Genomic DNA, 13,886 nt, shown 5'->3' on the forward strand with positions numbered 1-13,886 from the left:
TCATGGATGGACCCGATCACGGACTTCATTAGGGGTAACTCACCCCAAGATCCCAAGGAGCGCAGAAAGTTGGCAAGGCGGGCAGCTCGGTTCGTGGTCCGAGATGGTGCATTGTACCGACGTGGCTTTTCCCTGCCTCTATTGAAATGCCTAACCCCTGAAGAGGGCCTGTACGTCCTCAGAGAGATCCACGAAGGAGTGTGCGGCAATCACTCAGGCGCCCGGTCGCTGTCAGCCAAAGTGATCCGGCAAGGATACTATTGGCCGACCCTCAGCCAGGACGCCAAGAAGTTCGTTAGAACTTGCGACAATTGCCAACGCTACGGAGCCATAATCCACCAACCTCCCGAGCTGCTCACCCCCATCTCGGCCCCATGGCCATTCGCGCAGTGGGGGGTAGATATCATTGGTCCTTTCCCTTTGGGCAAGGGCCAGACCAAGTTCGCTGTGGTTAATGTGGATTACTTCACCAAGTGGGCCGAGGCCGAGGCGCTCTCCCACATAACGGAATCCAGGGTCACGTCCTTCGTATGGACGAATATCATATGTCGCTTTGGTATACCGCAGGCCATAGTGACAGACAATGGGAAGCAGTTTGACAACGCCAAGTTCAAAGACTTTCGCCGCAAACTTGGCATAAGTCATCTCAGCTCGTCCCCCGCACATTCGCAAGCAAATGGGCAGGTGGAGGCGGTCAACAAGATCATCAAGCGAGGCATCAAGCTTAGACTGGACTCCAAGAAAGGCAGGTGGGCCGAGGAGCTACCAGAGGTTCTATGGTCGTACCGGACCACCCAACGAGAGTCGACGGGTGAGACCCCGTTCTCCCTGGCCTTCGGCTCCGAAGCTGTAGTCCCGGTCGAGATCGGCATGCCATCTGACAGAGTAGAGCATTATGAGCCTACGACGAATGAGGATGGGCTGCTCCTCAACCTCGACTTGTTGGAAGAAAGAAGAGCAACGGTCCAGCTACGCCTGGCGGAATATCAGGGCAGAATGGCCAGACATTACAATGCCCGCGTCCGACCTCGGGCCTTTCAGGTCGGACATCTGGTCTTAAGGAGGGTCCAAACGCATGTGGGTGCCCTTGACCCGGCCTGGGAGGGCCCGTTTGAGATCAAGGGCATAGTCCGACCTGGGACGTACATATTGGCCAATCTGAAAGGAGACGTCCTCGCGCACCCGTGGAACGCGGAGCACCTGAAGCGTTATTATCCTTGAAACGACAAAAGGATTTTCAATGCATCTGTAAAGATTGTTCCAAAAGAATTATGATCGGAATAAGTGTGATGATTTAATTTCATGCTTCCGAGTTCGACAAGAAATTAAATGGGGGACACGGACTCCCACGCGATCGCATTCCAGCAGTTGGTTCAAATTCAATCCTTCGAAGCCTAAGGGTACGAGGTGCGATGTCAAAACCACTGACGAACTTAAAATTCAAACCTTCAAGGCAAAGGGGGCGATGTGGAAAGTTCAAAATTAACATAATTAATAAACATAATTAATAATTTAATGTTTGTTAAAGTTTTTTCTAATGGTCGTTCCTAAGAAAAAAGAAAAAGAAAAGAAAAGGGCCAATATAGGATGCATAATGTGTGAGAAAGAAGAGAGAAAGCCTAAAATTGTGGAAACCCAAAAACCCAAGTGCTGCTTGGGGCTTGCAAAACCTACGGTCTACGGAGACAAGGCAGAGCCTAAAATCATGCAAAATAAATTATAATAAATTACAACGCCCATGCAACTATTTTAATTAAAATTTAGCCCTCATTTGTAATTACACAAACCCCATCCTCATCCCATATACGAAGCCTATGGTTGCAGGGTCGAACGGTAATTGACTGATGCAGAAATGTCGCTGCCCGTTTCTGTATTTTTTTTTTTCTAAAATAAAAAGAAATACTGTATTAAGAGGAGATAAGATGGTTCATAATTGTGAAAAAAAAAGACATATAAAGGATCAGAAAAACAACTTGGTGAATAAAACTTGTCTGAGTAATTTCAGCCCAACAAAGTACTTTCTTCGAATCACAGCATCCTCAATTATTGGAGGAGACTCCATAATTAATAGAAAATTCTTGTTTTTATGACATCACTGTCTATGATTAGAAAGGAAATAATTTTTTCACAATTATCTTATTTTCTACCATGACAAGTAAGAAAAGAAAAGTCATAAAAACTACATTAAACATATTCCTCGAAAATTTCTATATCTTGTCACTTATCTTTTAGACTAATTATTATATTTATATTATTTGTACATAAAAGAGTGAAAACCTTTTAACTTTTAATTTATATAAAGTCATATATTCGTGGAGTAGCAAAGATAAAATTTAAACACCTTTAAGAATATAATTCAATTAGTCAAGATATCTATATCTCCCTCCAATAAATTATTTAGTCAAATCTCTAGTCGTATATATTGTATTAAACAAATTAAATGTATGTTTATTTTTTTATTATTTTTTGTTTTCTGGTTTTATGGAGCGTGAGCGGACGCTCCATGGAGGGGCGTGGGTGAAATTTTGAATTAAAAATGGAATATGCTGAGAGGAGAGAGAAGAGAGGAGGCACGCAATTTAAGGCACCTCGTTATCAACAGTGATGAAAGCTATTGCCTCTCTCTCCTCCAAGAGTCAAACCGGGTACCCACTCCTTCGGTTATTTACAATTTCTTTTTTTCTTTCCAACAATTATCCTTGCATCGTTTCAGACCGACATACTTTTGAAGTTTCGACGGCAACGAAACGAGTAGATGTGATTTACCATTTGACTAATTTATGTGGGCCAAATCGACACACTATTAATTTTAGTTTTTATATGTTATAATATTCTTATTTTCAATTTTATTTTTGTTCAAATAATTTATTTTGATCCATGTAGGTTAAATTTTTGTTTATTTTAATTAATAATATACTTTTAAAATATTTCATGTATTTTTAAAAAAAGATGAAATTTACAAAATTTTAACACGATTTCTATATACAATACAAAATTATGACTACACTTCAATAAATTTATTGGGTGTAGTACTTGTGCTAAAGATGTGATTGAAAAAATAAATAAACATAAAAATTAAGGAAACAAAAACGATTACTATTTGAAAATGAGAAGATTGACGTTTTAAAAATTCAATGATTAAAATAGGCAAAAACTAAACTATATCATTAAAATGAACCAAAATAAAAATAAACAACTAAACTAATTTAACTTTTAAGTTTATTTTTTTCCATAACAACTAAGTTTCAAATCTTGTTATGTGATGCTAAATTTTCTAAAATTTTATTTTAATTTTGAACGTTTATATTAAATTAAAATTTTCAATCATTATCACTCCCTTTTCATTTATTGAATAAAATGAACCTAAACACATTCATAAAAGATATATAAGTAAATGATGGATGGGAGATTTTAAGTTAAAAATGTTAATAGTCCATCCAAATGAACATAAATTCAATGCACAGTTACCCGCTGTTACTTGTACTTCAATTATATATTGCCCCAAGTTTTTTTTTCTTTGAAAAAAAAGTCAAATTCGAATCTTATTGAAGAAAAAAATATAACAATATTTTAACAACATAAACATATTCAGCATTCAAGACATCTTGCTCTCTTCTCAGAAGTCGGAGACCATTCAATTTCTACCCTCACATCTATTGTAAAAAAAAAAAAAAAAAAGCTGTATTTTTTAATATACATAAAAGCTACTTACATAAATGTCTAGTTAATTAACTTAATTTAAATATGGTTTTGTTAACATTACATGCAAAACATCTCGTTAAATTGTGCTACCTTAGGCATTGGTAGGTTGGGATTTTAAGTTTATCCTTCTTAACAAAATTCACTTTTGTCATACCATACATATTTTACATGGGATAAAAAGGTCACTTCCTTAATTTATATCTGGCATTGCCATAAATGTTGGGGGCAAAAAACATTCAAAATCCAACATTTTCGAAGCTCAAACTATTGCCAACTAATGCTAGTTCTATCGAATAAATCCTCTACTCCGTTGAGATAGATTTTGCAACGTAACTAATCCTAACCACCTAATCTTCATTAGATTTCTAACCTAAAAATTAGAAAACCCCATTAAAAAAAAAAAAAAAAAAATTTCCAAATCTCCCTCATTCGTTCCATAAAGCAAACATTGGAACATGATGATGAGCCAATGTTACACTATTTCCCACCTGCCTACTCTGATCACTCCCATTATTCCCATCTTCATATTTTGATCCTTGCAATGAGAAGTAGCCTTGTGAATACTGATCACCTCCCCCGATCCCAACCCCGAACTCCTCGTTGCTCTGCACCGGAGAGCACTTCGATGAGCCCACCCCGTTGCTCGGTCCCATCAAACTCAAGTCGTTGTTCATCTTTGCAGCATTCTCTTTCTCTTGACTGTCCTCATCTGCAGCAGCATTGTCACACCAAACCATGTCAGCCAACTCATTGTGGCTCTCGGCACTCCCATCGCCAGCAATGGCCAAGAGAGGCTGCGAGGACGATGGCGAAGCACAGGCAGTATAGTCCTCCGTCGTCGAGAGAGTACCATCCTTTAACGGTGAACGCTTCGCAAGGCCACCAGCAATCAGAGTCGAGCTCGAGCAAATCCTCTTCACATCATACCTACCAATGTCGAAATTCGTCACTGCACTCGTCCCCCTGAACTTGATTGCCGCTATGTCATAGGCCTCCGCTGCCTCCTCTTGTGTGCCTTAAGAAGCATAAACAAAACTCCATCATTTTATTAGTACCCAAAATCCAATCTTTAACAATTAACATATATAATCTCAAGCTAAACCAACTAATTAATTCACTTATCGTTACTTACTAAATGTGCCAAGGTACAAATCTTTATTTCCCGCAACCCTTCCAATTCTAGCTTGCCACCTTCCATGTTGATGATGTCTGACCAAGAAAAAAGAAGACATTTTTACTTTGTTTGAAGCATTAATCAATTAATTATGTACAACAACAAAAGCAAAATAAAAGATTTTTTTCCTTTTTTAAAGTTAAATATATGTATGGTTTTATCTTTAATGTGTTGCCAATGATAATTGAAAAAGACTGCAGGTGGGGCGACGTGCATTAAAAAACAAGAGAAACTCCATTATTAAAGTTGCCTTTTGGGCTTGAGCCATACCTTGTTACTCCTCTGTACATTGAAGCTCCTCTTGAGAATCCACTGCTTTTCCTGTTTACAAAAAAAGGACCATTATCAATAATATAAAAACACACAAGGGAATAATATATAGTGTTCATCAATAGCATTGGAATCCAACAAGATGCCTCAACAATGCCCCGAAAGCAAGCTCGATTTTTACATCGCTGTTTACTTTCGTGCGATTGTTATCGCCACCGAGCAACGACCAAATTAAACAATGTTATTCGACAAGAACAAAAGAGTTCCAATATTACCTTCTCAAGTTGGCTACAAACTCCTGTCGGGTCATGTTCTTCATCTCTTCTAGCTCATTTTCGTAACTGCTCAGCTGAAATCATGAATAAATAACAACATCATTTATTCATTGTTGTGAAATCAACCAACAAAAAATAACTTACCGGGAAATTAATATGAGTTGTTGGACCCCAATATTTGAGTGCAGCTAAATCATAGGCTCGTGCTGCTTTTTCTTCCTTATCATAACCACCTGATTAATAAAACACGACACATAACATATACATAGTGAATCGAATTCTCCATCTAAAATAGAACAAAATTTTGAAAGACGTTTCATAATCCTTGCTCAAAACAAGATTATATCAATTAATTAATAATAAGAAACATAATTATTAAAAAATGAAATAATTGATATGTCTTTTATAGATAATAAATAATAAATAATAAATAATCCATAGATAATAATATGAGATGTACCATCTTTAATGATATGTGTGGATTAAATAACAACATAATTATTAAAAAGGGGAAGACGTAGGTCCATAAAAGAAAGAAACAAAGACTAAATAATAATAATAAAGAAAAATGGTGGAATTAAAAGGAAGCTAAATACTTGAGTCTTCACCTACCAAGATAAACTGCACATTTGAATTGATGCCACGAAACCAGACCACCCCACCAACAATTTTTGCACAAAAACAAAAACAAAAACAAAAACATCAACAAACTGTTCCTTTAATTTGTCCTAAATAATCGAAATCTGATCTCATCTGTTCAAGTTTTTTCTTACCTTGCCTTCCCTTCCTTGTTTGGCCCTCTTTTCTACAGCTGTTGTCCCATAAATGTGCTTCATATCTCCCTGTCCATCTATGCCTACACCCATAAAAAAGAAATAAAAAATAAAAAATTGATTCTTTTTTTTTTTTTAAAGATATTGGGTAAATTTGGAGAGCAAAACAGGACCACACAGCAGGAGATTATTATTCTGACTCAAAAATTTAAGCTAATGAATCGAGTAAAATTTATAAGATTGAAAAAAGGTAAATTTAAGAAGAGCAGCGTACCTTGTGACACCGCGATACTGAGAGGTCCTCTGTCCGAAGGTGTCGATGGACTTTCTAGGAACTGGTTCTTTGAGCAGAGGCTTGGCTACCGCCACCGCCACGGGGCGTTTCCGGGAATCGGCCGCCAATGGCGGCGGCGAGGGCAGTGAAGCGATGTCGTTTATGGAGGTGGGGCTCATGCCGAGAGACAGCGACTGAAACCCGCACTCATTTTCCGCGCTCGGCGTCGGCCCCAACCACGACTTGTAAATTGCGTTATTATTGTTAGGAATTAGAGTTTGATGATCCGCCTGGCAATCGTAATTATAATTACTATTACTATTATTATTATTATTATTATTATTATTATTCGGCTGAATAAAGGTATTATTATTATTATGCGTCTGCTGCTGCTGTTCTGGATTCTGGGTGCAATAGCCGCCGCCTCTGCCCTGATCGTTGGGCGGCGAGTTTGAATAGCAATTGCCCAAAAAGTCCTCAAGTTTTGGACTTTCCTCTTCCCCATTCTCGTACGACCTCCAATCTATAAACCCAAAAAAGAAAGAGAAAAAAAGGTGCAGGAAATTAAAGACGAGGGTAATTTGTTTAATTATCGATGTTGTGTGCTCTGTTTTTGTTGGTTGGATTGAGGATGGAAATAACAAGAATACCGTGGGCGGCGGCGTCGATACAAAGAGATCCGTCGGAGCGGAGCGGCATGAGCGGCGGGAAGGGGCTGTGGTTGTTGTGCAGTTCGTCGGCGGCCGCGGCCGCGGCGGCAGAGGCAGAAGCAGAAGCCTGATGGACTCTCAAGTGGGGAGTCAGAGAAAAACCCAACCAATTGCTCATTATTCTGTTTCGCTGTGTTCAGAGAGGGTGGTAATGGTGGAGGTGGGGGGAGCTCCACATGGTGTTGAATTTACTCTGTTTTTATACAAACTGGGATGACGAAAATTAAATGGAATTTCCTTTCCAAAAAAGAAAAAAGAAAAGTTATGAGGTAGAGATAGAGATGGAGGGATAGAGAGAGAGAGAAGGCGAAGAAAAAGTATAAAAATCCAAACCTCTTTCCTCGTCTTTATATTCTGATTTCTGAGTTCTGTTCTCTGTTTTTGTAATGAAAGGCAGAAGCCTTGGAATTCGTGCCCCCCCCCCCCCATTTAATTTTTGCTTCTCTTTTTTTTTTCTTCTTATTTCTTTGAAACTTTTCATTCAACTTAATAACTGTTGCAGTGCAATTACTTTGGTTAACACTAGAATTTAAAAGTTAATTTGGTCTGACCAACACAACAAGTGAATTTGGTCTGACCAACCTTAGAAAAGATGCCCATGGCTGGTAAAAGATTTTCAGAAAATATAACAACTTATTAGCATGTATTCAACTTTAAATTAACATTACTGTTTACAAATTGATAACTTGTACGCATTTTAAAATTAAGACATTAATTCGAAGATATATATATCTTTTGTGTGTATATGTATATATGTATGGTCTATGAGGATATTAGTGAAAGTATATTAATAAAGGGTTCATTCAACTCTCCGAAAGTATATTAATAAAACAAATAAATTAGATACACTTTATTTTCCTAAGGTAGAACTAAATATATTTACTTTTTATGGAATGAGTCTTACATGTTTTTTTAGTTTATATACACCATTCTAACTTTCGACTTTTAATTGGTAGATGATATATATCTTAATCAGTTGATTTATGATTAAGTTTGTTTACTGGTTAACCTTACATGTTACAGCTAATGGTTGAAGATCGAATAAAATTTTCCTATATCATAACTATAACATGTGTTGATCTGGACGGTGTCGCATCAGCTATTTGTCTCCCGTGTACTTGCAAGAGAAGTTCGCATCGGTGTTGAGTTCATCCAAATGTTCTACAATGTTGTTAAAGATGGGCTACTCTTCTCATTGTCAATTGGTTTTGAGATGAAACCTCATGAATATTGATAAAAGTTTGAATAGTTGAGCCAAAACAGGAAACCCATGTTCTACGAGGAAAATGAATTTCAACACACTACTGTATAGCTCTTTTGTTACAGTATTTTTAAATTTATGATACTTAGAAGCAAGATAGTCACTGTAATCAAATAGGTCTTGTTTGCAAAACTTATAGAATAATCGATTGATCTATATTTTTTTCCCAACACTCTGATGCCTAAGTTAAAACTTAGGAGAAAGTAATGAATATGTCAAGTCTGACTTGATTGCAAGAATAATCTGTCTATCATTAAGAAGGATTTGACTATGCCACTTTGACAAGAGGAAGACTTAGGGAAGTGAGACTTGACGGTCAGAGTGTCAGCTAGAGTATATTATGTGGATAATAAGATATCCTGACAGTAGAATCGCCCTCTTCTGTCGAAATGTCAGTGAAGAGTCTAGGTCGACACTGAACTAAACACTTATTGGTTTGACACTGGTCTTTCCACCCCACCTCAATAGGTTGAGCTCCTCAAGTCATGCACACATGTTCTATAGGGAACGGTCAACGTGCCACTCTCAATTTTACCACAAAATGATATGAAATATAGTTAGGATCAAAATTGCTATTATTGGCTTATTGCTTTAGTCATTTGATTATATAATTTATCATTTCATTCCTACAGCCTTAACTATTTTTTTCTCCCTCTCCAAAAAAAGTTCCGTCGAATATTTCTTGATAATTAAAATTGAATAGAAAATAGTAACCTGATAATATTGTAAAATACCGATTTTCCCTTTCCTTTTAGTTTTTAAGTAGGTGAGATGTAAAGTGTTCCATCATATAAGCTACAAATAATTAGTAGCTTATTTTCAACCAAAAAAACAATAATAAATAATAATTATTATAATAATTATTATTATTAGTAGCTGTTTTGAAATTTGGATGGTTTGTAGTTACCAAAACATATTTAACTTGAAAATAGTTGAAAAAATAGAGAGGATAAAACTTAAATTAAGTTCACATTTAATGCACATGTATTGCATGTAGGATTTTACTTTCGAGTACAAGCCACAACTATTATTGTCGCTGATGAAATCAATATCGTCAAATGTTCGACGGCTATTTTGTTCTAAAGATATATAACTAATATCATCCTTTAGATTTGTTTATAAAGTTTATATTTTCTTAAAATAATGTCAAATACACTATGGACTAAGTAATCACCCACTGTTTTGTTTTACCAATTTCTAGATTTGAATCATACATTCTTTACTCGAAAATGTGTTAAAAGTGAATACTACTCATCTCTCCACCTGAGTCGTTGCAAATTTTGCAAATTTAAAACTCAAACTATTGATGTAGTTAATAAATTCAATCAATCACATTGATATAAATTTGTCTACAAAAAATCACATAAGAAGTTTGTTTTTTTAAAGCATTCATAAGGACCAAAAAAGTACCTTAGCTATTTGTGTAACAAATGTCAATCAGGGTCGACCTAATTAAGGTAGGCTGATTGGACGAGCTCGAACATCTGAAATGAGTTGAAAAATCTATTGGTAATGAAGGATCTGCATAAGGAAACATAAACCCTACAACGCTCAAGTCAATTTTGAGTTCGACCTTAGTATTGAGACCGAGCTGGAATGTCATACCTAACTGAGACTCCCTATTTATAGGCTTGGGTATCCGACAGAGAATTTGATCGACGGTCAGTGTGTCGGACCGAAGGTTGGCTTGTCGAGCGCGCACGATTTGAGTAGGTAGATTTTTAGTATCTTCCCATCTAGAATTTGACTAAATGTTGCACGTCGTTTGTGTGGGGAAACTAGCATCCAAGACAAACTTGGTAGTCCGATGACTCTCTGCCCTCCACGTGGCAGTGTTGTTTAACGCCTTAATTATAAATTACAATTGACACGGAAATAGTCTAGATAAAACACTTCAATTTTGCAACTTAATTTGTTTGACTGAATTCGTCTTCTTTTTTTCCAACCTAAAGTTTTGTTTTCCATTTCGTTCCCTATCACTTTTTAATACATCCGTCTTATAAAGTAAATTTTTCAAAAATAATTTTACGTCCCCACGATGCCAGGATTTCAAATATGATTTTAAAAAGTAAAAAGTGATTTTTAATTTTTAATTTTATTTTTCACAGAGTAAAAAGTTAATTACATGGATATTGTGAAAACCAAGCTTCGTGGAAGGTGCGGTAAGATAGCCAAGCAGCTGGCAAAAGGGCCCAGGTCGGAACAAAGAAAGCCCACTGGGCTTTTAAACAGGTAGGTTTCTGTGATGGGCCTACACCTACGGAAACGGACCAACTCCTCATGCTTCAACCAGGCGGGCCCACGCCTGTGGAACCTACCCAATTTGTCTGTTGTGACCTCCCCACGAGTAAGATACCATAACCGTGGAGCTATGCTCCTATTGGCGTGAAAATTTGAACATTCATCTTATGAAAAAAGTTACTGATATGCTCGTGAAACTGGGTTTATATGTGGGTTTATTATGAGATTACCAACGTTATGAGCTAGATAAATTCAAACTTCTTAGACTCATCTTACATGTTTTTGAAAAATTATTATAAGAGCAGAAATCCCACGTTTAAGAGGTAAGGACATGCTTCAGATGCTATCAAATGAACTCATTAAGTTTTATTCATCCCAATTAGAAATTACTTTAAGGTTGATATATTAACTCTAGTTACGTTACGTGTTAGCGGTATAAAGTTTTGAGAGAGTATTTTTGTAATTGAGGTCGGTGAGAAAATTTTGTGTGATTGATATACTTTTTACTTGCAGACGGGTCAGGATTAGTTTTTCATGCAAATTTTTGTATTTTCTCTTGATTTCTTAATCTTTTCTTGTTGGCTACTGTTGTCCCCATCAATCTAAACATATTAAAAACTACCAGGCAAAGCCATCATTTTAGAATAACTTCAAAGTCCATTTTATGAACTAGACCGGTTGCTAGATTTATATAAATGGGTGTAAGTCTATATTTAGTAGAAATGTTTTGTTTATATGAATTATGGAGTATATAAGTCTAAGTTGTATTTTTGGAATTCATTTATTAGTGTGATGGGAATGGGAAAGCAAATCATAGAGTATGAATCAGAGTCACCAAATTCCAAGTTTTACAAATTTAATCACACCAAATATGGCTAGTCATTTACCAAACTACCCAAAGCTAAAAAAAGGATGTATTTTTTTAAATTTAATTATTGTGGGTCAGTTATTTCAAACAAATAAAGTAAAAAGAAAATTCTTCCTTAATTAGTCGATTGAGATTTTGTTGGAATGGGAAAAATAATTGACACTTCACTTAACCATTACCCTCATGCTTCCATTAAATTAGCTGTCACCTCAGCTCACATTTATGATGGAAGGAAGACATTGATCTTCTTTTTCTTCTTTCTGCCTCTCTCACCCATCTTCACGTTCTCTCTCTCTCTTGCAAAAAATAACAAGTAAATATTGTGATTTGTATATGTCACTTAAATAATATCTAAAATTTGTAACTTTTTATGGGTAGTATATCTAGATTCTGTTTTATTGTTGTTAGATTGAACATGCAATATTTGTTTTTGAAAATAATTTTAAATTTAAAGTTTTTGAAATAACAAACTATATAGAAAAAGGTAAACATCTTGATAAGTATAATATTTAATATTGTAATCTGATTTCATTTTGAAAATGAAAACTACAATATAATATATTATAAATTATTATAATATTTTAGATTCAACTGTAGTTGATAAATAAACTACTTGAATCTTGAAATTTTTTTCTTTTTAAATTAAGATTCAATTTATAAATTTGCTACCCCACCAAACCCACCATAATTTTCATATCTTCAGAACACCAACTAAACTATCCTTAATATATCTCCAAAAGTCAACACGAGAATAGCTCAGCGGTAATTGAAACATGTTTATAATCAAGAGGTAATAAGTTAGAATTCTCGATTCCTATATATATATATATATATCATATGATTAAAAAAGAATAATAATATAGATTGAGCTGGATGCATGTAGCTGTGGTGTGCATTTATGTAAAAAGACAAACAGATGAAATGTAAGGTTTGAGATTCAAATTAAATGTTTCAGCTTTAAAGGAATATCACATTAACCAAAAGCTGGAAGGATTTAAGACAGTGAAAGCCAACTGACTCTGGATTTGGTTTCTTATTTTAATCTTAAACCATATTTTAGGGTTTTATGTTAACATAATCAGTGCCCCCTCATCTTTTTCTCTTTTGTCTCACATTAATTTACAAATTCAAATCTAGGTGTCACGTGTTACCAATTCAACCAACCATGCAGTGCTAATTAACAATATCTTTTATTAGCAACCTAAGTATTATTCAACAGCTAAGATTAAGTAACTTTTTCTCCGCATCGAAACTTAGACCAATCTCACACCTCACAATTATAATGCTATATTTAAAAACAGTAACTAACATCTACTCCTTTTAATGAAGTCGGAGGTTTAAACTCTCATACACTCAATTTGTTGTACTAAAAAAATTCAAACTTTATACTGGACCCACGGTTCCATGTCGTTAAACTAAAAAGAAATTATAAATTAAACGTACGTGAGACTAAAAGTTATGCATGGGAAATGGATATGGTATAATCTTTCACCTAATCCCAACTTAAAGTGAACCTAATTTTGCCTTTTGTTTAACAGTTTCCTTTTGTTGGATTTTATGATACTTCCTGTACGATAAAATATATATATATATGTAATTAAAAAGATGATGCACAGTAGCAGTTAGCTCAGCTTTGGACAGAGAAAATGGGAATATGAAACCAATGAAATTGCATATTCATGCATATACTGAATTACTGGTATCATTAAAATAAAAAGAGTTTTGATCTTCTCTCCTTTCCATGGCTCTGAAAAGGTTCTATTCTTTCGAGACAAAATACTTTTCTGTTCTGTGCTTATTTTTCACTTTGTCCTCCTTGTAGCCACTCTCTATCTCTCTCTAAATCATGTGCTGCGCTTCCCTTCCCTTCTCTTCTCGTTTCTATTATTGTAGATTCTTCACTAAATTCGAGGCTTTCTCTCTCTAAAAAGCCTTTCCCTTTTTTTCCTTCCTGACTTTGATGACAATTCCTCTACACTCTCATTTAGCCACAAAATAATACACTAACATTATATTGACAAGAGTAAAAGCAGTACTATTTCATTGTGGGCTGTGAGAGCGGTACTAAATCGAGACATATTCTAAATGCTATATATCATCCTGAAATAACACGAGTCGAGGTCGACTATCAAGACAATTAAGGATGAGCTTCAATGTCCAGAAGAAAACTACTCGAATCATTAGATAAATGTTTCAAATGACCACCTAGTGGTCAAAAAGATCATCATTACGAACTAGGCATGATTTTTGAAATTTATAACTTCAAAAGAAGTTATCATGAGGTAAATTATGTTATGGAATATCAGATTCGAATCTACGACATTTTAAAAAAAGTAAA

At 35.4% G+C, this 13,886-nt stretch overlaps 1 protein-coding gene across 2 annotated transcripts; it reads right to left on the minus strand.

The window, feature by feature from the left end:
- Positions 1–3,864: 3,864 nt before the first annotated feature.
- On the minus strand, positions 3,865–7,528 carry LOC111020957 (Integrase-type DNA-binding superfamily protein). Of its 2 annotated transcripts, XM_022297759.2 has the most exons (9): positions 7,119–7,528; positions 6,469–6,991; positions 6,195–6,277; positions 6,034–6,042; positions 5,566–5,654; positions 5,422–5,495; positions 5,147–5,197; positions 4,835–4,911; positions 3,865–4,717 (listed from the first exon to the last, which is right to left on the minus strand). In XM_022297759.2, exons 1-9 carry the CDS (start codon positions 7,294–7,296, stop codon positions 4,128–4,130), a joined length of 1,674 nt encoding a protein of 557 aa, XP_022153451.2. In that variant the 5' UTR covers positions 7,297–7,528; the 3' UTR covers positions 3,865–4,127. The 2 variants fall into 2 exon arrangements, with proteins under 2 accessions (XP_022153451.2, XP_087983571.1); XM_088127445.1 differs by lacking the exon at positions 6,034–6,042.
- Between the last annotated feature and the right edge of the window lie 6,358 nt (positions 7,529–13,886).

This window comes from Momordica charantia (assembly GCF_013281855.1).
Source record: "Momordica charantia cultivar OHB3-1 chromosome 8 unlocalized genomic scaffold, Mcharantia_2.0 BLBB01000008.1, whole genome shotgun sequence".
Classification (NCBI taxonomy): Eukaryota; Viridiplantae; Streptophyta; class Magnoliopsida; order Cucurbitales; family Cucurbitaceae; genus Momordica; species Momordica charantia.

What these genes read in the sequence shown, in the direction of transcription:
- LOC111020957 (XM_022297759.2), bottom strand. Translation starts at nt 7,296, where the DNA reads ATGAGCAATTGGTTGGGTTTTTCTCTGACTCCCCACTTGAGAGTCCAT. An exon ending in TATCGACGCCGCCGCCCACG is followed by an intron (nt 6,992 to 7,118) that starts GTATTCTTGTTA and finishes TTGGGTTTATAG; the next exon opens with ATTGGAGGTCGTACGAGAAT. An exon ending in CAGTATCGCGGTGTCACAAG is followed by an intron (nt 6,278 to 6,468) that starts GTACGCTGCTCT and finishes TTATGGGTGTAG; the next exon opens with GCATAGATGGACAGGGAGAT.